Source organism: Megalops cyprinoides, chromosome 7, assembly GCF_013368585.1.
Source record: "Megalops cyprinoides isolate fMegCyp1 chromosome 7, fMegCyp1.pri, whole genome shotgun sequence".
In the NCBI taxonomy this organism is placed as follows: Eukaryota; Metazoa; Chordata; class Actinopteri; order Elopiformes; family Megalopidae; genus Megalops; species Megalops cyprinoides.
Genome location: NC_050589.1, coordinates 25,437,028 through 25,460,704, shown reverse-complemented (window position 1 = coordinate 25,460,704; position 23,677 = coordinate 25,437,028). Strand labels below are relative to the sequence as shown.

General features: G+C 45.0%; 1 protein-coding gene across 4 annotated transcripts in view; it reads left to right on the top strand.

The window, feature by feature from the left end:
* Window positions 1–23,677, top strand: part of arhgef10lb (Rho guanine nucleotide exchange factor (GEF) 10-like b) — a 91,414-nt gene that overhangs the window by 26,327 nt on the left and 41,410 nt on the right. Inside the window, exons 8-21 of one of the 4 annotated variants that reach the window (XM_036532777.1) lie at window positions 2,124–2,237; window positions 3,358–3,466; window positions 4,609–4,712; window positions 5,211–5,288; window positions 6,635–6,814; window positions 7,939–8,055; window positions 8,416–8,508; window positions 10,015–10,185; window positions 11,524–11,669; window positions 11,948–11,995; window positions 12,434–12,606; window positions 15,092–15,207; window positions 15,697–15,824; window positions 20,153–20,253. In XM_036532777.1, the coding sequence (XP_036388670.1) occupies window positions 2,124–2,237; window positions 3,358–3,466; window positions 4,609–4,712; window positions 5,211–5,288; window positions 6,635–6,814; window positions 7,939–8,055; window positions 8,416–8,508; window positions 10,015–10,185; window positions 11,524–11,669; window positions 11,948–11,995; window positions 12,434–12,606; window positions 15,092–15,207; window positions 15,697–15,824; window positions 20,153–20,253 (1,678 nt within the window). The remainder of the gene's footprint in view (window positions 1–2,123; window positions 2,238–3,357; window positions 3,467–4,608; window positions 4,713–5,210; window positions 5,289–6,634; window positions 6,815–7,938; window positions 8,056–8,415; window positions 8,509–10,014; window positions 10,186–11,523; window positions 11,670–11,947; window positions 11,996–12,433; window positions 12,607–15,091; window positions 15,208–15,696; window positions 15,825–20,152; window positions 20,254–23,677) is intronic. The other 3 variants (XM_036532779.1, XM_036532778.1, XM_036532780.1) reach the window with 3 other exon arrangements.

The following is a 23,677-nucleotide window of genomic DNA, read 5'->3' as shown; positions in this document are numbered from 1 at the left end:
CAATACCCATTGTGTACTTATAGTCCTTGTTCTGCGCTCTGAATTTATTCCACAAGGGGGCAATATCTGTTAACAGTCTCTGACCCTCTCTGCAAATAGCAGTGGTTTAATATGTTTATATTCGGGAGAAGCATGGCTTTTAAACATGAACTCTATGTGTGGGCTCATTAACCTTGCACTGAGCAGTACAGTGACTGCTAAAACTCAGACCGACTGTGGAATTTAGACTCTCATCCATTCCTGGTGTCAGTTTTCGTTGTCATATATGTATATGTATATATGGATATGCATATGTAGATGTTATTTGTGTTTTCAGTGGGCTCTTTGGCATGTTTTGGTGATGGAAGCCATAGCTGGCGTCTGGCAGGGAAAGGGTGTCATGACTGGAAGTGTGAGACAGTTTTGCTTCCCCCTGAGGGTTTCCCCTTCCACTCTCACGTGCTCCTGCCAGCACTGCATGTAGCCTCCCCGCTGAGGTTTGAGCTTCACTTAGCGCCTTCTGGTACTTGTCTTACACCCTCTCTCCTCCGTGCGACTCAGGTCCATCTGTCCATCACCAAGCCTACACTCAGCTTCAGCTCCAGGTCTCTGTCTGAGGCCCACTGGTGGTGTAGCTCTGCAGGTCTCCCAGAGGCAAGTGTGGAATAGCCAGTTGTGTTGTTGTGCTTACTGGTAGACATACCCCTCACGTCGTTGTAGTTGGAGAAGTGTTGGTAGCTCTACTTTGCAGCTCTGATGCTAGGTAATTGCGCTGTAATTGTTTCATTGCACTGTGTTCTGTCATTCTCCACCTACTCTGGGCCATGCTCAGGTAAGGTGCTGCAGTGTTGCTTTATTTTTTACCATCTTAGTACAAACTGTGTCTTGAGCTGTAAAGCGAAATCCAGCTGAAATCTTGGGTTTCTGGAAAATGTGAGTTACTCCATTGGTTTTGTTATAAATTGGAATGATGAGAGGTGCGAGGCAGCAGTGATGAGTGACATTTTTCAGTGATAAGAGCAGGAATCTGATGGGTCTCTGAGTTGACGTTCAACTGAATATAAAGATGATGTTAATGTTTTTCATGACAGCAGAGGGAAAAGAAGGTTTGCATTTGATTTTTGGCACACACTGATATGTGTTTCATTGTTTCATTTTCTTATGAAAATGTGACATATTCATTTTTAGGTTTAGGTCCAGTAATAGTTACAGCATTGATGAGATGGTTTATAAATGGATTGTCCAAGGAAAGTAAAATGCATACAGTAACTCCAAAATTAATTGGCTTCAGTACTTCATTCTTCAAATCTGAGTATTTCACAAAACCTGAATCAGGTAGGGGTTTAAGGTCATGTAAATTTATTGAGAGTGCTTGTGATCTGTTGGCTTGGCAGTTTAAATAGACAGTTTCAAAAAACAGTAATTAATGGCAAAACAATTCAGTAATTTGCTTATCGGTTAATTATCATTTAGTTACTTGCTAGCCAGTTATCACCTTCTATCAGTTTGAATCATAATTGCTTATATTAGATGCAAACAGAGAGGAATCATCTATATTATTCAGGATGCATTATCACTTGACAATTGTATATATAAATATGTATATATAAAACTGAGATATGCCATTCTTATTTTTTGCTCTGTAGTTATGTGCTTGCTGCCAATTATCCTAAAATGGTTTGTTTAGAAAACAGTGAGACATCGTGGGCATAGTGGGCAGTTTTAATTTGATATATAAAGCACATTACATGTTCTAATATACGTGGTTTAATATAGAAGGGAATTTTTTCTCACTAATTAGCTCTAGCTATCTGTGGATCACTGCATGCAATATTCAAACTTTATAAGAGCTCTCTTCAGAACTTTCTGAAAGCACTTACTGTTCTGGCCCCCTTGCACTGCCTTGCAGCCAGTGTGTCACTGTTAGTCTCAGACTGTCTCTGTTTTGTCATTCTGCGGCACGTGCTGCCTCGCTTGTCTTGCCTTGACGCTATTTTCTCACTCCTTGTCTCTCCTCCTCTCTGGCTGTTTCTCTCCCCTCTTCTCCCCACACATTTTGTGCACCATCCTGACCTGCATCCCCTCCCCCTCCCTAACCCTACCTGCCTTCACCTGGGGGGTCGCTGGCATGGCAACGTCTGTAGCTCTCTCCAGATGTGCGCCGGCTGAAGGAACGTTGCGCCAAGACCAAGCGTGACCTGGCCATGCGGCTAGGGGGCCGTGACGTCACCCAGATCAAACAGAGCTATGACACCAAGGTACCTCACCTGAGACCTGGGGGGAGGGCTCTGACACAGCCCATTTTTGTGTTTCATTGGATAGGGCCAGAATTAGGCCTATGCAGGACCATTAACAACGAAATACTCAGTTGCCCCTGTTTATGTAAAATATGTTGCATTATTCATATGGTTTATTTGCCTAACTGACAGCCTGATCCAGAGCAACTCACATAGTTTAGATTTTTTTGTGTTGTGTGGTTATGGATTTTTTTCATGTCATGAAGTTATGTAGCTGGATATTTACTGAAGTAGCATCTTGCTCAGGTGTGCCGTAGCATTGCCTCACCTGGGAGCCTGCAATCTTGCAGTGGGTAGTAAGCATGAGTCCTTACCTAAGATACTGCATAGTCTTTCTGTTTGGACAGTGTCACATCAAAGTAAGACATTACATTTAGTCCCAGAGCAACTTAATAAGCAAAGATACAGTATATAATGTGTTAACATATATCATATCTGTCAATATCTTATGTTATCTTAACCAGTGACATAGATTGGTGAGTATCTGGAGTCCCCTGCTCCCCTTTTGAAAGACTATTTTAAGGTCTCACTGCCACTTAGAGAAATTGGCCCTCTGGAGGGCCTTCCACAGCAGGAATTAGGGACACATTAATATATTAAATAACGAACACATAAATAACTGGCGAAAGTGCAACAGAGACATGGCCAAGTGCTTCAAATGAATTAATCTGGTTCTTGGAGCGGCATATTAAAAGGCTTTCTAACGAATTACTGCGGACAGAAATCCACTCGGTTTGAGAAGGCTTTTGCAGAGAGATTCAGCCGGGCGACGGAGGCTCAGTCGCTGCTCAGCATCTGCGGTCTGCGCGGGCGGGATGCGCTTAGAACCGCTCCTGCCCGTTTCGGATGTCATCTGTACCGGAAAGCTGGAACAATTGTGTAATCCCACCTAGCGGGTTTGTGGCTGAAGGATTTCTGCCTGGATCATCATCCTCTGACAGGAGTACCGAGGAGAGGGCTCTCTCCTGTGCTGTGCCTGCTGTTCCATCCGTACAGCCTCGCTCCCCTCTCGGATTAACATGCCCGACCTTTCTCTTTGCCCCCTTCCACCCCCCGACTTTGTCCCGCTTCCCGATAACAGGTCCAGCAGCTGATGAAAGCAGCCAGAAACGGGACCAAAGATGGAATTGAAAAGACCAAGATAGCCATGATGCGCAAAGTCTCCTTCCTCCACAAAAAGGACAACTCAGGTAACTCCAAAATCTGATCTGCTTTTATCTCGAGGACAACTTAAACTCGCCGAGCCTCTGCATGCAAGACAAATCACAGCAAAGGAGATGTGATTTATGTCCCTCAGCAGCCTTTGCAGTTTAATGTATGCTGTGAAAAATGGTGCTTGAATTTTATATCAATATTTTGACACAGGTTTCACTGTTTCTACAAGAAAAATGTATCAATAACATTTTAGGCGGGAAAATCTAAGGAGATTTATAGATAGGACCTTGGAAAATCTGACTGAATATGAATATGCTGTGCATTATGTCAAATGAAATCCTTTTGATAAGTCGACCTACCCCTAACTGATTATAGAAAGGACTTTTGAATGACTAACACCTTTTGATGTAGTGAAAAATGAACAGAATAATTTCACATGAATGCAATTGCTCGCCCATTCTTCCATGCCGCACAATGAACAGATTACCACTGGTTCATGGAGAGCACTGGTTCGCTCCAAGAAACAAGCAGATTATAGGCTAGGGAAAACAGACATGAGAAAAGAGGTGTGTGTGTGATGTAAATAAGATGAAGAATCCATTTTTAGATCTAGATTGGGGACATCCACTTAAGACATCTTTTCATAGCGCCTTGATGCACATTCATATATGCAAGCCTCACATCTTATAAGGTATTTTTTTTACTATCATTGTTATTGCTAGTATTTCAGCTTATAGTGCAGTAGTCTACTGTGACAATAAGACAGAAGCAAACCAAACCACCAAACTGTGAATCAATACAATCCAAAAGATATAGATAGATTTGTATCCAAATACAAATCAAGCAGTACTGAGCTTACTGAAGAGGGCTCTCACAGTAGATGGTACCACCATAGAGCCAACGTGGCGGGATCAGACTCCAGCTGGTTGGCAGAGGAGAGGGGTGATAGGAGCAGAAGCAGAGGTGGGGTGGGGGCAGAGCAGCTTGGGCAGCAGGGTTCTGGCTGGTTTAGAGTGGCCTGGTAGCATTTGAAGGGAAGCCTGTTGGGTGTGTTAGCAGCATTGGGAGGGGCACCAGTGGCTTTGATCTGGGTGAAGGTGGAATTGATAGGGCACATTCTGCAGGAGGTATCCAGAGAGCTGGCCCTCTGAACGCTTGTTTCTTTGTGCCCCTGAAGAGGATACCGAGGATGATGCTGGTTACCTGGATGTGACAGTGTCTGAGTCGAAGCATCCGCCCCCACAGCTATGTCCGATGCCAGAGGGCCTGACCAGTCAACAGGTGTGTGTGTGTGTGTGTGTGTGTGTGTGTGTGTGTGTATGTGTGTGTGTATACCTGCACTCTCTCCGTGTCACTTCTGTGTTATTCTCACTTTAGCATGGCAAAGATAGATCTGACAAAATTAATTCTGAGGATGCTACATCACGATAAGCTGATAGTTTGTAATATAAAATGGTGTGGTTGTTAATGCTTCATTTTATATGATTTATTTTTTTAAGCATCTCAGAAGTGTGTTAATAAAACAGTCATTTTTTCTTTGTGCATTATTTATAGTGCCATTGTATTAAGTGGACAAATACATAATATATTCTTAAGTATTAATTTTTGATAGAAAACACAGCCTATGTCCTGCAAGAGCTTAATACATGAACTCTCCATTCTGCACTTACCAAACACATTTAACAGAAGTTAGGTGTGTCCATCCTGTAGTTCATGCTTTTTTCCATGTTTGCCACCTCTGTGTCTGATCATTGTTCTGTGTGTCTCTGGTGTTCTTAGGTGGTCCGCCGTCACATCCTGGGGTCCATTGTTCAAAGTGAACGCAGTTACCTGGAGTCCCTCAAAAGGATCCTACAGGTGAGTCCCTGTGGCTACACAGAGAGGTGTATCTGACACAAATTCACAGGGAAATAATGAAAACATTATATCTAGTATATAATACAGTTCTTAATTCCGGTATGTACAATATAGTTATAATCATTACCATATTCACAATCATAATCAGAGTACAATATACTTAAGGATGGCAGCAGGCCTCGCAGCCTACCTTTGCTCATGCTTAATGTGATGTCTGCTGTGAGTATACAGTAGCATTGTGTTCGGTTTTCTCTTGCTGGACCCCTGAGTCCCTCATGCCACAACAGATCCCAGCAAGCTTTCTGGGTTTCTATGTAAAGAGGTACAGCTCTTTGTGTCTGTGTGTCCCTGTTTGAAGATGTTTCACAGCAACCCCTGTGAGAGTGTGATTATATCTTATCTGCATACTCAGTATTGTAAAATACATTACCTTCTAGTGTTTAAAGAGCAGGCTTTTCTGCAGCCAGACAAATGTTTGCCGTATCTTACAAACAAGTGTGCAGCTAGGGAGAAAAAACATGCAAACAAGCCAGAATTTTTTTCTCATGAAAGGGACCATTTTTGTATCATATGCAGTTTAATCTTAAAAGAGCAGGTACTTCCAGTAGAATGAGGTTCAGTCATTTTGCTGTTGAACCTGCAACGAGTGGCAAATGAAGCACTATTTGTTATCTCTCGTCAGAGACTGAAAGATGTACTCACATAAAAAGCATTAGGAGCTACTGTATCAATGTCAGTTATGCACTGTGAAATCTCTGGCCTACATCTGTGTCGAGCTTTAAGTTGCTGTGCTCTTTTTTGCTGAATTGGTTTGTTTCCTTTGAAATATTGTGCTGAATTGAAAGATGCAGCCTTGTTTTGTGCTTCAACAACCATGTCTCCAGGTCTGCTGCTTAACAAATGAAATCCAAAAAAGGAAATACCCATTCAGACAATGTTATTACTTTTTTGTATTTATACCAATTTTTTACAGAGATGGCCTTTTTGTAAGATCTGTGAAGGGTGGTTTCTTTTTATAAATAGCACAATGCTTCAAAAGTCATAGCTGTTTTTGGTGATGTTTCTGGGTGATTTTCAGTTGCCTTCAGTTACTGATTACATGCATAGTTACTTCTGAGTCCTTCTGTTTTTACCCTGGACATGGGATGAATAAAAAAGTTGAACACAAGAAGCAAGCAAGTGAATGTGTCTGTGTGTCTTTAAATGAAAAGTTAAGTCAAATATGTGGAACACATAATTTCAGTCTGTACTTCAGAACCCATTCTGCATTATGATGTCATAGACCAGCTACCTTGTGCATAGGCTATGCTCTTTGATTCCTGTCTGTGGCTCTGCCCCCTTCCCAGGAGTACCAGAAGCCTCTGTTGGAGGCGGAGCCTCGCATCCTGAGCCCGAAGAAGATCCGGCCCATCTTTTACCGTCTGCGTGAGATCCTTCAGTGCCACTCCATGTTCCAGATTGCACTGTCCTCTCGTGTCGCAGAGTGGGACCTCACTGAGAAGATTGGGGACCTTTTTGTGGCATCGGTGAGTCTGAGGCAGCAGTGGGGGTCATTGTTAGGACACCGAATTGGTAACAAGGAGGTCCTGGGGTAAAATTCCGCAGTTTGACACATTATTTGTATCCATGTTCATATTAACCAGGAAGTAATCCTAAAATTAAAATAGTGCTACAAGTACACCCAAATAGCTGTATGAGAAGGTAATTGAGCCATGTAACATGGTGTGTCTACTCTGTAAATAAATAATTATACCTTAACCAGCTGTCTAAACAGGAAATATGTAAAATGTAAGCTTTATAAATTTCTTTATGAATCTCTTTGGAGGCAGTGTGTCTCCACACAGTGAGTCTCCTCAGACCAAAAGTCACACAGAGGTATGGAGAATCCCACCTCCGCACCAGGTTAACAGGGGACCTGTGTGCATCATACTCTTAAGAAGAAGTGGGTCAACGGATTAATGAACTCGTTTGCTGTTGTAACCTTGTCCAATGTTCTCCTGTGTTGAGTTTCCCTCGTTTATTTATGCTTTGAAAGGGCAGACTTGGCTGTTTTGACCCCATTACTTGTGTAATTGCACTGATCTTTATGGATCCTGCTGGTGAAAGGAAGCCGGCTGCAACAGTGTCAAAGAACGCTGAGGTGGCGGAATGCTTCCTGATTGATTTTTGCATAATGGGTTATTAATCACCCAGGGTTCTGCATGCTACACATGGCCTCCATTGCAAACGGCACCGCTCAAAGTTTTGGCCTGCAGAGGGTTCCTCAGAGTTTAGGGATGGAGAGGCAGGAGTTAATTACCTCCACTGTTCTGCTAGTGGTTCATTAATCTGCTTGCCTCCCCCCAAGACTGCTGTCATCAGCAAGCACGCGATCTGTGGGTGTTCAGTCAGAGGAAAATGGTTGAATCTGTGCAGTTTGCCCCAGACAGGTTCCCTTATGCGGCTTATAGAAATGGTTTTGGTTCCCAGGCTTGATATGATGTGACATAAGGGCCTTAATTAAATTCCCATTCCATTTCAACCATGTGTACAGAAGATGAGTTCAAATTTTCATTGTTTACAATAAAACAAAGATTGAATAGACATGTCCCTGTTCACCTCATTGACTCATAAATGAACGTGTGTGTTGTGTTAATGTGTGATTTTGCAGTTCTCCAAGTCAATGGTGCTGGATGTCTACAGTGAGTATGTTAATAACTTCACCAATGCCATGGCTCTGATTAAAAAAGCCTGCATGTCCAAACCCGCCTTCCTGGAGTTCCTGAAGGTGAGTGCAATCATTCCTTTTTGATCTCTTGTTCAGTGACTCTCTCCCTCTCTCTCTGATCAAGCTGGACTCTTAATGAGCTCCTTCTGTCAAGCCCTGCAGCGTGACACTTTCTGTCAATAATTTTGTTTTCATAATATTTCTGTAGATGATTGTCATGGATGTAGCCTTGATTAATGGCGCAATGTAAAGCATTATAATGCCATTGTAGAGCTTCGCACACATGTTGGGCCTTTGTAGAATATTCATAATCATGCTAAAACTAGCATAGTCCTGGAAGGTGTGTGATTTGCACAGAGATGAAGTGAGGATGTATTACTGGGTTGTCCTGCTGACCAGACCCTGTACTCTGTTCTGCAGAAGAAGCAAGCATCCAGCACTGACCGAATCACTCTCTATGGCCTTATGGTGAAGCCCATTCAGCGATTCCCCCAGTTCATCCTTCTACTGCAGGTTAGTAGTTACCACAGTGTCTGTAGTGAGCACCGACACAGCGTTTGCATCAAATGCAGTCAGCACTAGCACAGCATCTTCAGCAAGCGCTGACAGTGTGTCTGTAGTCAGCATTCTCAGTGCGTCTGTAGCCACCATCAGCACGATGTCTGTAGCCAGCACCAACACAATCTCTTCAATAAGCACTAATAGCATGTCTGCAGTCAGCACCAACCCAGTGTCTTAGATAAACACCAGCAGCCTGTCTGCAGTCACCACCAACACAGCGTCTTCAATTAGTACTGCCAGTCTGTCTGTAGTCGCACCAACATTGTATCAGCAGTCAGAACCAACACAGCATCTGCAGTCAGCACTGACACAGTGTCTGCACACAGCTTGTCAGCCATGACACAGTGTTCACAGTGCCATTTGTATTAATGTACCCATCCTGTATTGGTTCAGCTTGTCTGCGGTGATCACCCTTGGTAATGGATGCACCCTATCCTGCACTGCTGTTTGTCATCCAGTCTGGTTATATGAATAAAGGAATAACATATCTTCTCTATGCCAAAAGACAAGCAGCCCTAGTGAGTAAATGTTGCTGATCAGAAAGCATGCAAGTTTTTTTTTTCCAACCACGCTCAGGTTGCTGACGAGTTTAAAAGGAAGTTTCAGTTGTTTCAGTGCTGCAGCCATAAGACCTATTATATGGCCTGGGTTCATTCAATAAAAAATGCCCGGAGTGCCAATTACCCACTCAGCACAGAATCTTTTCAAAAGTTTGGAAAATGTGGTTGGAATAACCAGGGTCATGTGCTGCTCAGAATTTCCGTTTTGCTGTGTGTGTGCCTGGGTGTTTATGTGCTTGTGTGTATGTGTGTGTGGGTGCTGGAATTGCCCTGCAGGGTACGGTTAAAGGAAGTGAAAGTATGGGAGTAAGCACTGTGATTCATTAAGGTTTGCGGCTGAGGCTTTTCAATGCACTTTCAAATTATGCATCCTCACAGAAAGGCATGCTGGGAGCAATTACAGCTCTCTGCTTTCTCTCACAGGACAGTGGATGAGGATATCCTCTCAGTGTCTCCTCGGTGCCCCTCTCAGTGCCCCTCCCTGTGCCTCTCTCTCTGTCTCCTCGGCACCCCTTTCTGTATCTCCCTCTGTCAATGACTTTTTCTCCCCCCCCCCTTCTCTTCCTCTCCCTCCCCCTCCAATATGTCTGTTAGTGGCTTCTCAACCCCTTCCACCTCTCTTTTCTTCCTGTCTCTCTGCCTCAGTGGCCTCTCATTCACTAATCCCTAAAGCCCCGTCCCCACAGTAGTCACTCTTCTACCTCTTACCCACGATCTGTCTCTCAGTGAATCCTTTACACCCCTCCAACACCCTGCTTCTGTCTGTCTCCCTCTTCCCCTTGAAATTACTGCTCTGACCCTGTCTTCCCAGTGAGTCCATTCCCATCTCCGTTTGTCTCTCACTGTGAATGATGTCTTCTCATGCCTTCTCCTCTCCCTTTTTCTCTCTGTGTCTCAGGATATGCTTAAGAACACTCCTAAGGGTCACCCTGACCGCCTGCCCCTTCAGCTGGCTTTGACTGAGCTGGAGACGCTGGCCGAGAAGCTGAATGAGCAGAAACGTGTGGCCGATCAGGTGGCTGAGATCCAGCAGCTCGCTCGTAGTGTTAGTGACCGCAACCTGAGCAAGGTAGAGCACCCAGTTCTGAATGTACTCTGACCGTGAGCTGAAAAGAGATATAGAGGAGAATCTCTCTCTCTCTCTCTCTCTCTCTCTCTCTCTCTCTCTCTCACACACACACACACACACACACACACACAAAGAAGAAGCAAGCATTCCCTATACTGGCATCTTAACACTCACGATTGTACATGTGGATCCTGAGTGTATTGTTTGAATGAAAGGCTATGGGAAGAGCAAATCAAAAGTTGAAGTAGAAACATGCGCATGTGCCACTCTGACAGTCTCTCCAGGTCTCCGATGAGTAGATTAAGTACTTACCAATCATTGCTTCTCCTGATAGGATTAATTTACTGCCGTGGAAGCCCAACTGACAGAGAGAGCTGACAGGGGAGTGGTTGCAGGGCTCTTATATACACAAGCTCCTTCTCCTCCTAAAGCCGAGAAAACTACAGGCACATAGACAGTATATTTATTTTTATGTTAATGTTTCAGACTGAACAAATTCATATTTATTCATGATAATTTAAAATTAAGGTTTAGCTTTTACTGAAATTAAAACAGAGGTGGCTAATATAATATTAGTTACAATAAAACCTGGTGGAATTAACTGTCTCGAGTTTATGTGAGATTGTCAGCTGATGAGAGCTGCTGCACTGTTTAGTTCTGCCTCCCTTGTCCCCTAGAGGGCGCTCCAATTGCATGGCAGTGCAGTGAAAACATCAATGCTGTATTCAGTGGGGTGCACACACCAATATTAAAACTGAAATGAACAAAGCACATCTTAAAGATACTCTGCAGTTGAAATAATTCATTTCCTGTGATGTGGTGTGGTGGTATATGCAAAACACACATACCGCATTTATAGTTTTGACTGATTACATACACTTCAGTATCACAGAGGATCATGCCACTTGCTTATTTGAAATGAAAATCTATATTTTATCATCCCTTCCCTGCTCTTGGATTGTGGTGTGTGTAATTTCCTCACCAAGAGAAGATGTCTTATGAAATACATAAAAATTACAGATTGAAACGTATCCGTAGCAGTCATTACAGGGGAACAAAAGGTAATAAAAACAGCTATTTATTGTTGTTGCCTTAGCAGAATACCTAGATCGCTGGTGTTAGGAAGGGCTCACATGCATGTCTGCATCTGTACATAGGCGTATATGCATTTTGTTTATCTGTGTGTGTGTGTGTGTGTGTGTTTGTGTGTGGGTGTGTGTGTTTGTGTGTGGGTGTGTGTGTTTGCATGTCTGTGTGTGTGTTTGTGTGTGGGTGTGTGTGTTTGTGAATGTTGGAAGGCAATGTGAGTCTTAATCCATGCGTGGTTCTTCCCAGCAGCTCCTGAACTCAGACCAGAGGCAGCTGATCCTGTGTGAGACCCTGATTGAGACAGTGTACGGGGAGAAGGGACAGGTCCTCAAGTCCAAAGAGCGCAAAGTGTTCCTCCTCAACGACACACTTGTCTGCGCCAACATTAATGTCAAGTGAGTGTCGGTTCACCACATGCAACATGGCAAGACTGCCAGAGTCTGATGTGACGAGAGAAGTTCTTTTGCAAAGGTTTTCTTCTACAAAGTTGCCTTTTTCTCCTGGTCAACATGTTATGGTTTTTGTGATGGGGTCATCTAGTTTGTGCACCTTTTGGGGTGTAATTCCTTCTCATGGCTGCTCCTTTCTGCTATTACTTTGAATTACAAAAAACTTACTTTCATAGGTCACTGCCTCTAAATGCTACCATTTTCCTTTGTTTCATCCCCTTCAGCAGTAATAGATGTGAAAGTGGCATTGACCACATCGTAGCTCAACCAAGGTAAAGTAAAGTAAAGTTTGTAAACTTTCTTTAGGCTAAATGAGACTCAGGAAGAGTACGGTGATCTCCTGGAGCGTTCTGATTGAAGTGTCAAAGCAATTATCACTCTGCGTCGCACAAAGCGAGATTTCCCCTGATGTTGTCTCCGCTCGCACGTTAAAATCTTGAGGAACTGAACTGATCTTGATGCTGGTCGCGTGTGATTACAGGAATACATGAATAAAAATGGACCCCTTACAACGGTAGGAGGTCTTTTGCTTGCGCTGGATACAATTGATCAGAGGGCTTGTAATTACTCTTCCTATGCCTGGCTTTCTCTCATGACAAATCAAAGGGCTTCATTGTGTTTCTCCTCTTAATTGCAATTTGGAATCTATCCTGTCAGGATCTCTCAGTTATAGTGGGGCAACTGAAGGCTATCTCTGCATTGTCCGCCAGGGGGCCACCTGACATCAGCAGCCTGGTTCCCGTGGGCCCAAAGTACGCCATGAAGTGGAGCGCCCCCTTGCTGCAGGTGCAGGTGGTAGAGGTCGGTCAGGAGAACTCCCAGAGCAAGGAGACCCTCTTCCAGCACTGTGGATCAAAGAGGCTGAGCAGTGGCAGTGTCCAAGGTAAAGGGCTCCTGAGACGCCCCCACCTCCATCCCTGCATGGACCTTTCACACTTTTGCGCCATTAGCACTTAAATTGAATGATGGAGATATGGAAAGGTCACTTTGGTTAAGCATGTCTTTACACACAGGGTGGCTGCGTGATAGCCGCTCATATATCGACTCCAGGCTCTTTATCTCCGCCAGCAAAAGGAATTGTCAGAGACACTACGGTTTTAAACGCCAAGGCTCCCTCCACAATCTCATTTCACTCTCTGATAGACCATAAACATATTTAGAGAGGTGTCATCAATCTAGAGAGATTATTCAGATTACCTTTGCTTCCAATTAGAAAGCCTGGATCAGAAGATGGAAATCAGAGGGAGTTTAACATGTTTTTTTTTTTCCTCACAAAAAGCTTTCTGTGCATCACTGTGAAGACAGATAAATCAGCCGCAGAAATCCCAGATACTAAATGTTATCGGGATGTAGTGGTGCAGGCTTTTAAAGCCGAGACGCTCTATCTGAAATATTAATGATGCCACTGTGGTTACATCCTCGACGAGAGCAACACAACGCAAGGGAAAACGAGTCAGATGACAGTGGAGCGCAGAGAAAGCGAGAGAGAGAGAGAGAGAAAGAGAGAGAGCAAGAAACAGTCTCGTCGCATACATGATGACCTATTTAGAAATGTGAGCCTGGTTATGCAACTGCAGCAACCACTTTAATCTCCCTTTTCCAGATTACAGCACATCTGCTGAAGCACCCCCCCCCCACACACACACACACACACACCACTCACACCCCGCCCCCGTCTGCTGCGCACACACCAATGTATATTTATAGGAACTGGCGTGTGTATAAGCCTCCATGGGGGCCCCCGCCCAGATCACATCCCATATTCCCCAGCTTGGCTAAAATGGGCTCGTTTTTCATCTGTGAAGGCCCGGTGCCCTAATTTATTGATGGAATAAGTCGGACTTCTGGGAACCCAGAAGAAATCCAACTCTTGCTTTCGTATCCAAATTCAGACTCAAAAGGGAAAGGCAAAAAAAGAGCAGAGCTCGTTTTTATTTTTAGCTCTTTGCCAGCTATGCTTTTTAACTCTTTCCCCATGCAGCAATCAATCACTCAGTCAGTCAGCCAGTTGCTCAGTCAATCTATCAGTCAATCACCTCTTAATTGGTATACTGTAGCACTCCGAGCAGAGTAATTGCCACCGAACGCTTTCATGTATCGCCTTCCATATAATCAGCCCTGGAGATGTCCTTTCAGAACACCTTACATATAGTAAGGGATTATATAAAAGATACATATTGCTACTAAGAGGATGGGTGACATCAGAGGAAATGGGCAGCCGTGCCATACCTGTGGATTACTGCAGATGGAGGTAAAACCCATTCCATCATAGCAGATGGATTATTGTGGATTACAAGTCCGTACCGACTCCCTCGACTTGGCTGTCATGGGAAGGGGGACACAGGGGCTGGGCCAGGATTTGGGGGGTTTAGGAACCTTGGAGGCAAACAAATGTCTGTGCTGGGGTGACTGCAGCCCAGTTTGTAGGATCCTCAAGAAAATTGCTTTGTTCCAGATGTTTTCGCTCCCTCTGTACGATGGGATGTCTTCACTATTGATTCTGATTTATGGATGATGAGGAATGCCCTTGCCACTGTCAAAATCCCATTTGTTAGGTTAGGACTCCCCCCATGACACAGCTATGTGCCCTCCCCTGTTTCTCACCACAAAGCCAACAGGCGCCTGTTTCGTCATGGCCGTCGCTCGAGCATGACGCAGGACTGTCGCTCCTCGTCATATTCTGGGGCTGCAGCCTCGGTGCGGACAAACTCAGGAGCTGAGTCTGGCAATGGAATTTAAATCACGCCATTAATTTCCTCGTCCAGAGAAGTGGGGGGTAGTGGAATTGCAGAAAGCAATAGTGGCATTGATTCCCAATGAGGAGAGGGTGAGGGTAAAGCAGGGGAGCGCGAAGGGGCTGTGATTCAAATCGATAGCGCATTTGGTGTTTAATGAGACACCTGCGCTGTTCTCTCTGGGCCATGTGGCATCCTCGTTTGAAACGGCTTCATTTTTGATTGTATTGGTTTTAGCCACTGTAGTTCCCACAAACAATGGGGATCAATTCATCATGCATTGACTAGCGCTGTTGATGGGGCTTTTTATTGACAGATGGACATTTTCTGTAATAACTTCCAAGTTCAATAAAAATACAAGTTGGATATCTGAGCTTTTTGTGACTTAAACTATGTATACCTACGGATACTTGTAAGAATACTTATATAGGCTTATATATACGTGTGACTTCAACTTCAATGTATGGTTCTGTGTTTAGGAGGTCATTGCAGTGTGTTTTGTTATATAGTGTAATGAAGCTGAGCTCAAAGGAGCGGTCTGTGTTACAGGGTGTAATGAGGGTGAGCTCATTCCAGTGTGTTGTATTACAGGGTGTAATGAGGTTGAGCTCACAGCAGTGCGTTGTGTTACAGGGAAGGTGTTCTTGGGGCCCCCTCGTCTTTACCAGGAGCTTCAGGAGCTACAGCATGACTTGTCTGTTGTGGAGGAGATCACGCTTCTTGTGGGTACCCTGCAAGGGGCATATCAGGTAAACCAGGAACCAAGCCAACCACCAGACTGCCATAATGCTGTTCAGCACCTGTCACTCCCTCTGTCTACTTGCTCTGCCTGTAATACATTGCGGCTATTCTGTACTGTGCAAGATGACAGGACTGTGGGGTGGGGGTTGGAAAGAGAGAGATATACAGAGAGTGAAACTGCAAGAGAGACAGAAAGACATACAGTTTATGTGTACACAGAGGTACAGAGATGCTGAGTGCAAAGAGGCATACAAATATAGATATGTATTGGGATATAGAGAGAAGTAGAGTGGGATATAGAGAAGGAGAGAGGATCGTTAATCAACGCACTAAACCATTCACAAAGGGAAAGATCATTATTAGTAACAAGAAGTCCCTCAGTCCCCCTTCTCTGACTGTTCCCTCACCACAGGGAGAGCGAGCATCTCAGCTCTGAGTATGATGTATGTCGGACATGTCCCTGTATGTATTTCATGTGACGTCACGTGTGCTTGCAGAACCTGAACACCACTGTGGGGCAGGACTGGTGCCTGGCCCTGCAGAGGCTCATCCGCATCAAGGAGGACGAGATCCAGTGCGCCAACAAGTGCCGCCTGCGTCTGCTGGTCCCTGGCAAGCCAGACAAGTGAGTGCCCTGGGGGTGGAGTTTAGGGTGGAGCCATACGCGGGTGGGGTCTGATTAGGGAGGAGCTGTTGGTATGGGGCCCCATTAGCCCTGAGTTCATTTCGCTGTGGTATGGTATTGTTCAGCTGATTGGGTGATTATATTAATGTTTTCTCATAAATAGCATGGCAGAGATGTTTCTGTAATGAATGATGGAAAGATTCAGTCAATTTATTTCTTTCCTCAGTCATAATATTGTTATTGCAAGAAATGAATTGAGATGGCACTTTTAACAGCGCAGTGCTCATTGAGAAATCAGTTGCTGATATAATTGCCTTGCTCCGTAACTCACTGTCTCCATCAGACAGCGTACATTTACAGTTGTGAACAGCTATCTGTGTAAGAGTTTGTGAGACTCACATGGAAAATTTGAGTTGCTGCTGCACACAGAAATACTTCCTTAATTCTGAGTATTACTGCACACGTTTTGAAGCTGGCTGTTATACTACCACGTACAAAACAAGCCCACGGTGGTTTCAGTTAAGAGACTGTCACTATTTTGAGAGTTGCTGACACAAAATAGGGAAAAAAAAGATTAGTCCTTTTTCAAAAAATAGGTGAAGCATAGGAAAGACCAGGGACCATAGCAACCACCCCTGTTTACCTTTGGGTGATGTCATATTGAAGCCAAAATACCTTTTTCCCGTAAGTATTTGTGAACTCTAAGATAGATACACCATCTGCAGAAGACAGTGCCTGTAACCTGAAACAGGCTGACACACAAAGCCAGACAGTGACAGATGATAATGTGACAGAGGCTCTGGTAATGTCACAATGATGCTGTAGTCAACCAGATATACAGGCTGGACAAAGATGTCTGTCCACAGGTAATCTATACTATAACCAGACTTTCAGCCCCTGAATTCCTTGCATCCCCTGTACTTCCTTGTCTAGGAGGTTCTGTTTAGTAACAGAAGATTCTGTCTTACCACCCAGTGAAGAATACTAATAATGAGCTGGCGTATCAGATCACTTATAGCTTCAACAATGGCAGAGACAGAATACCTGGTCAACATATAGAATATCTGTTGTGCAATTCCAAGAAATGTCATGCAGTATATTCTGGAATACATTCATGGGATATTAAAAGCATTGTTTACAAAACTTTGATAATGGCTAGGAGGCTAAATCGTTTTCATGAATAGGAAAAAAGAAAATTATGTAAATAGTTTCAAGTATGTAACATCTTCTTGAGTTATAACCCACCTGTGTACACCTGTCTAATTTTGTGTGTGTCTTTTTTGTGTGAAGACATAAAATGTCTGAAGGAACACTCAAAGAAGTTCTCACAAGTTTACAACCTTGAGGAGTGGAGCAAAAGATGTTCAGAAACCTCATCATTAGGCATCGGGAATGCCAAGAAAAGTCTTAAATGTGCTTTTGTCAAATTGTGCCAAGATGCAAAAATGTAGCATCTCACCATGCTTTTTTAGTTAAGCACATGCAGATATCCTTATCTAAATGTGTCCAGATGGCATTAAAACTGGACTTCAGGCTAGAGGGGAGAATTGTTATGCATGCTTGCGGGGTGAGGAGTTTCGCTGTGAGTTTGAGGAGTGGAGATGAGTGACCCCTTATGTAGATGAGTCTGAGGATTTAGCATGGCCACAGGTGCTGGTTCATGGTGTTCCAAGCACAACAGCTTTAACAGCACAGCTCTACCTATTCTCTGACACATGCTGTCAGAGCATCTGTGGCAATCTGCTCGACTGGTCACATGTCCACCAGACTGCCTCTCCCCCAGCCAGGTGTCTTAGGCACAGCTGCAGAAGTTCCCAGCATGCCCCTCTCCCACCACATGAGCCTAATCACAGACCATAGTGGGAAACTCCCCTCTTTCAGGCTTCTCCCTTTTCCTGTCATGGCCACACGCAGTGAATAAGCAGTGGAGGAATATTTCCCTGGTGGTTCCCTAAAAACCGCGACACAGGAGTAGGCTTAATTGCGCTGTGTTGCCAGAATATACAGGTGACGTGCGGGTGTGTGAGACAGAAACAGGGCGTGAATGAGGCGCTCTGCCAGGAAGCCGCAGCGAGCCTAAGGGGCTGCATGGTTTGGGTTCAGTCGGGGGAGCCCCTGCCCTGCATGCCTGCTGTGCCAGCGTGTGGCCCTCCCCGGGGTGGAGGAACCAGGTGGAGTGGCGGGTGGCGAACCTGTCTAACACATAGCCTCAGGTGCTGCGCTAGCAGATGGCGGGGGGTGCGAGGGGGCAGACCAGCAAACACGTGCCACCTGCCTGTGCCACTGCAAGGGACAGCTGATCACGTGTCCTCACATGCTCCCAGCTACGATTGCTCCACAGTACATAACATCTACCACGTGCCACTGAGTGTGCAGGATGTGCTGAAAAAAGCACACACGAAAAAGCGGAAGACTGCACTTTCCTTAATGGCCTAATAACGACTGTGCTGTTCATAAACCTGCTCCAAGAGCACCGCAGCTATGACAGCAGAGTGAGTGCACACTGCAGTTCCAGGAAGTAGTTGGTGCATGAATGAGGGAAAGTGCCTCAAATGAGTAAACAAGTCCTTCCTTCCTGTTCCCTTTTATTACACTGATATCAGCCCCTCAGTCTGGAGCAAATTAGCCCCTCTCCATGCTCCAGCTAAAAGCCTGTGAAAAAGAAGGAAACATTGGACTGGTCATAGGAAGCAGTCATTGTGCGGACAGTGTTGAATGGCAGTCATTTTGAATGTCTCCTCCTCCTTCCACGCTTCAGTATCACTGTCATAAACACGTCGCTGCATTGTCCTGTACCCATATATCAGATCTTGGACTGAGTCTCCTTTAGCGGTCCTTCCTCATTCAGCCCCCGCTCTGCCCCAGCAGCGTGGGTTTCAATCAGCCGGCACTGGAGAAAATCGGGCCCCTTACTGTTTATCGTTTAGAGTATTTTCCCAGAAATCCAATTAAATAAGCTCTGCGCCCTGTCTTTCTCTCTCTTATTCTTTCTCTCTCTCTCTTTCTCTCTCTCTCTCTTTCACTGTCTGAGAGGGGAAAAAAATCAGAAATGAATGCGAAATGGGGGCCTGTGAGGGGAGATGACAGAAGCGGATTCTCAGCTGCTCTCACTGTTCTCCAGTCAATTACCCTCTAATGATGCCTCCGTGTGAATTGCCTTCCTTCTTCCGCCTGACGGAGGGCGGGGGGGGGGCTGTTTAACAGTGACAGCGATGGGCACAACTGACAAATGAGCCAGATTTGACTAGCTTAGTTCCTTGATGGGAAGCTACGGAAGCACTGAGCGGTCCCGGGGGAGGGGGGGGCAGGAAGGGGTAGGGGTAGGGACATCACCTCATGTGGAGGTCACATGCAGTGGGGGGCTAGGCCGCTGTGCTGATTCTTACCTGCTGCTTTGAGGGCTCTACAGATGGACCCATTTTGAAACGTATGTTTAAAACTCACCCACCCAGAATTCAGCAGACATTGCATTCATCAACGTCACACACATTAGCGGCTCCGCCCATTTTGAGCAGAAGCATAGGTTATTGGTCCTGCCAGGAGGCCAGTCAATCTGAGGTTTAACCAAACTACAGCAATCTAAACCACTGCACCCATGCAGATTTCCTTTGACAGCAAAACATCCTCCCCATTTTAGCATACAGCTTTTGTCATGGGGGTGCTGACCAGCTGTAGGTACAGATGCATTACAGACAGATTAGGAGTTTCAAGTAGTGTGCATAGCTGTGGCAGTGTCATCAGACCACAGTCATTTGGCAGAGACCTTCCTGTTGAAGTGACACTTTTGTGCAGAACGCCGTAGTGTGTGTGCTCTGACTCATTGTCATGGCAGCCCTGCTAACAGGAAAAAGGGGCACAGAGAACTGCATCAATGACCGAGGCATCATCTCTGACCTTCACATTATCGCAACCCCCCCCGATTAAAATGCAAACACATGCCGTTTGTCACAGTTGCGTGGGCCAGGGACAGGGCATCGTTGCCGGGGCTTGCTGTCCTCTATGGAACGTCCGTCACAGCCTGGCGCGCGAGACGGTCCCTTCTGAAAGCGTCCTCGACGAAAAAAATGCTCCAAAGCTCGTGGCAGCGGAGGTCTCTCCTTAATTATTCACACCACTCCTCTCCTCACACTCAACACCCCATATAAAAGAAGCATCTGCTTTGCATGAGTGAGCCAGGTTTACTTTAATGTGTTGAGAGTTCCTGCTATTGCAGGAGAGCACATCCGTCAATGTCGAAGGCGAGGTTTGTCTAATAGGGGTCAAAGTGACGCTGCATACTTTCTGAGCTCAAATGGTGTGTGTGTGTGTGTGTGATTGCTTCCCTCCAGGTCGGGGCGTCCTGTCAGCTTCATGGTGGTCTTCAACACCCCCAGTCCCCTCAGCAAGATCACCTGGGTTAACCGCCTGCACCTTGCCAAGATTGCACAAAGTGAGTACAGGGACTCACCGTAGGTCCTGCAATGTGTATCTCTCATGCAACATGTAGGTGAGCTCCAGGAATGGGACCGCTGAACAGTGCAGATTGCAGATGGATTTTCAGAAAATAACATCTTTGGTCCACCTCTGCCTGTGTGGCAGGGGAAGTGTTATACATGCGTTGTACTGTTATAGCTGTTTTTAATTTGTTGTTACTGCCAGCCTGATGTTTTGAGTGGGGGGCAGGCATTTTGCTTTCAGAGTAGGGTCACTGAGTCTGAGGGCTCTGTGCTTTGCATCAACAGTGGGAAATCAGTAGGTGGCACTTTTGTCTCGGTGTCCTCCTTCCTCTGCTTTCAGCAGCCAGCAAGAGATCCTTCTAGACTAGGAGAGGAAAATGTGTGCCCATGGTACTGATGTGGTGTTGCCATTTCCTGCCCTGCTGTGGGTTGAATTTAACACTAAAGCCCCACAATGGCATACAGACTCTTTCTGTTCTGACCAACTTTAATCCCAATGGATGTTGCGCAGAAAGAGTGAGTAAGAGAGAGGGGAAATGTCCTGCTAAGCCTCTGTACACCAATCTCATGAACGCTTTCAAAGGAAATAATTGGAAAAGGATTAAACGCTATTAAATGAAATAGCTACAGTATACACAGACATGCTGGCAGACGTGTTCTTTGAAAATCCTATTATAGTTGTGGTAAAGGATGGGCAACTGCTTGCTGGGGGATGTAAGGGCATGGATGTGCGTTAGTTTGTCTCGGAAAAAAACATGAGGGACTATCTCTGCCCCAATGGCACTCCAAAAAATAGAAATGACTCTCTCCTCTGACCCCTTCCTAGTGTTTGTACTCTTATACAATGCCATGGGTTTAGTGGTCCCTGCAGTTAATGAATGAATGAAATACTGTGTTAGGATAGGTTAGAATAAGATGTTAGGAGCACACACAGGATACATTTCGAAACGAACAAAGTGAGTGGAGAATCTGTGAAAATCAAAAATGTATGCTGCTGTGGGAGTCTTCGTCCTGTTACACTTCAGCAGCCAGACAGGCTAAAGAACAACTCATCTTTCCTGAGGAATCTTTCCTCCCCAGGTGCTACTCAGTTCTGAAACATCCTCCCGCATGTGTTAATTAGATCTTAATTACATTAAACCTACACTTTGCCTACCTATCTAACTCAATGTAATTACAACAAGGAAGATGTTGACATAATTTCACGGGTGGGCTGCTGTTGCTAAGGGACTCTCCTGCGTAGCAAGGGCTGCGGGTTGACTGTGAGCAGGGAAGCTGACTTCAGAAAGAGCCGATGTCTTGGAGGCTGTCTCCCTCCGCGGCTCACATTGAATTTCAAACTGCAAGTTTCTGAGAGTGCAAAGCATCCGCTGCCCTTTTGCTCGATGAGGCGGGTGATCCAAGGATACACCATCGACAGTTTTTAGCTCGGATCTGTCTTTGCTTTAGAGCACACGGCCTGGGACTCCCATTCAAATGCCAGGAGTCTTGTCCCATGGCTGCAGTTTCATGCACATTGACTTCAGTAATGAACTCACTTGTGTCTTCTGCAAGCCCTGCAGCAGTCCAGCATTTATTCACTTTTTCAGAATGAAACCTTGCCAAATTCAAAAAGACAAACCAAACTGCCTTTGGTATAATAACAATTACGCATAGGGCTGTAGCCTTTTGCAGTAGAGACATTTACATTTACATTTACATTTATTTATTTAGCGACCTATACACATATTGCCTTTCCTGATTTAAAATAGTTATTTTTGTCACATTCAGAGTCATCATCGAAATTAAAGATTTACCCTTGTTTAATAAATGATTTTTTATGATCTAAATTGTGCTTTAATGTGAGCTATGGGGATTCTGCTTGTGTGGTTTGGGACACGTCTGTTGTCAGAAAACGAGGTGGTAATTGCTTTTTGTTTCTTGGGGTTTAAGTGTTATGCAGAGAATATTATTGCAAATGTAATATATATATATATATATATATATATATATATATATATATATATATATATATATATATTTCAGGTGATATGCTTGTGATGTCAGGCAGTAAGAGCAGGTGAAGAGAAAAATTGTTATTACTTTATTATGAGGAGAGAGTGAGAGAGAGAGAGAAGAGCAAAGCAGAGCAGAGCAGAGCTCTGGGCTCCAGAGAGTTTTTGACTTTTAAAAGCTCACCTGATTAAAATAAAACACAAGGGAAAAAAAGACAAAACAAAACTTTGCTGGTAATGGCACAGGGCGGAGCCTGTGGTCTTTGCTCCCAGTGAAAGGCCATCCGTGTAAATTGGGCCGTCGGGCCCTGGAACGAAAGTGGGGCAGGTCACTGCTTATTTGAAAACCTCCTTTGGCTAGTACTCCTCACTGCCCCTCCAGCACAGAGGGGGCACTGAACTCCTTATTCTGGTTATTAAAAGCTTCAGTACCCAGCCAGATTGAACTGCTGCTGCCCGGTGAGACCTCTGGCTGCCCGCTGGCTTCCTGTCTCCAGCTGCAGAGGGGATAAGCGTCTCACTCTTCAGTTGCTGGCAAAAATCGGAAAGTGGTGTTTGGGGGGGTAGAGAAGAGACACTGTTCCTTCTGCCCCCCCCCCCCCCCCCCCCTTAACAGCCCCCAGGCTCCCGCAGAACCCAGAAGGGCCCCGTTCCAAACAGCTGCCGCTTGCGACATTTTTCCCCAGTCTGCCTTAGGAAGAGGAAGGATTTGCGCCTCCAGCAGAGATCTGGAGAGTAAAAGAAATCTCCATAGCCTTTACCTGCAGTGCTGTGCTCTGCGCTGTGCTGGTATGGCAGGCCCCATCCCTGCCTCCTTCACAGGAAGGAGCCGAATACCTGCCCCTTGGAGAGGCACGTCTCCCTTGTGTGCATTACTTGATCAGATGATCGTGCAGTTTGCGACTAGCCATCTGATGCTGCAACACAGAGACCACCACTTTGCTGTGGGCAGCGGTGTGATATAGTCTAATGGTCAAGGGACTGGGCTTGAAGTATATGGGTTGTAGAGTGTCATTGTACCCTTGAGCAAGGTGCAGAATTGCATCAGTAAACATCCAACTGTACGAATGGTATATGTTGAAAAGTGCAAGGCCTGTAATTTGCTTTGGGGGAAGCGCTTGTACCTTTGCAAAGTAATGTTGAATATGAAATTTTTGGCAGCAGGTATGTCTGTCTACCCACTCTTTCTCTACACTGCTTTCCTCTAACCATCTAAGAGAATCAACAGCGATTTATGACGTATTCCAGACTGCTGAAGTGGTCAGGGAAGCACCAGGTAGCTGTTTCTGTGTGTACACAATGAACCAAGGGAAGAAGCTATACTAAACCCTGGAAATGAGAGAGAGAGAAATAGACCCAGAAGGACATGGAGAGTAAGAAATGAAAATATACTGAATATTATTTTTCTTATCTTATTTTAATC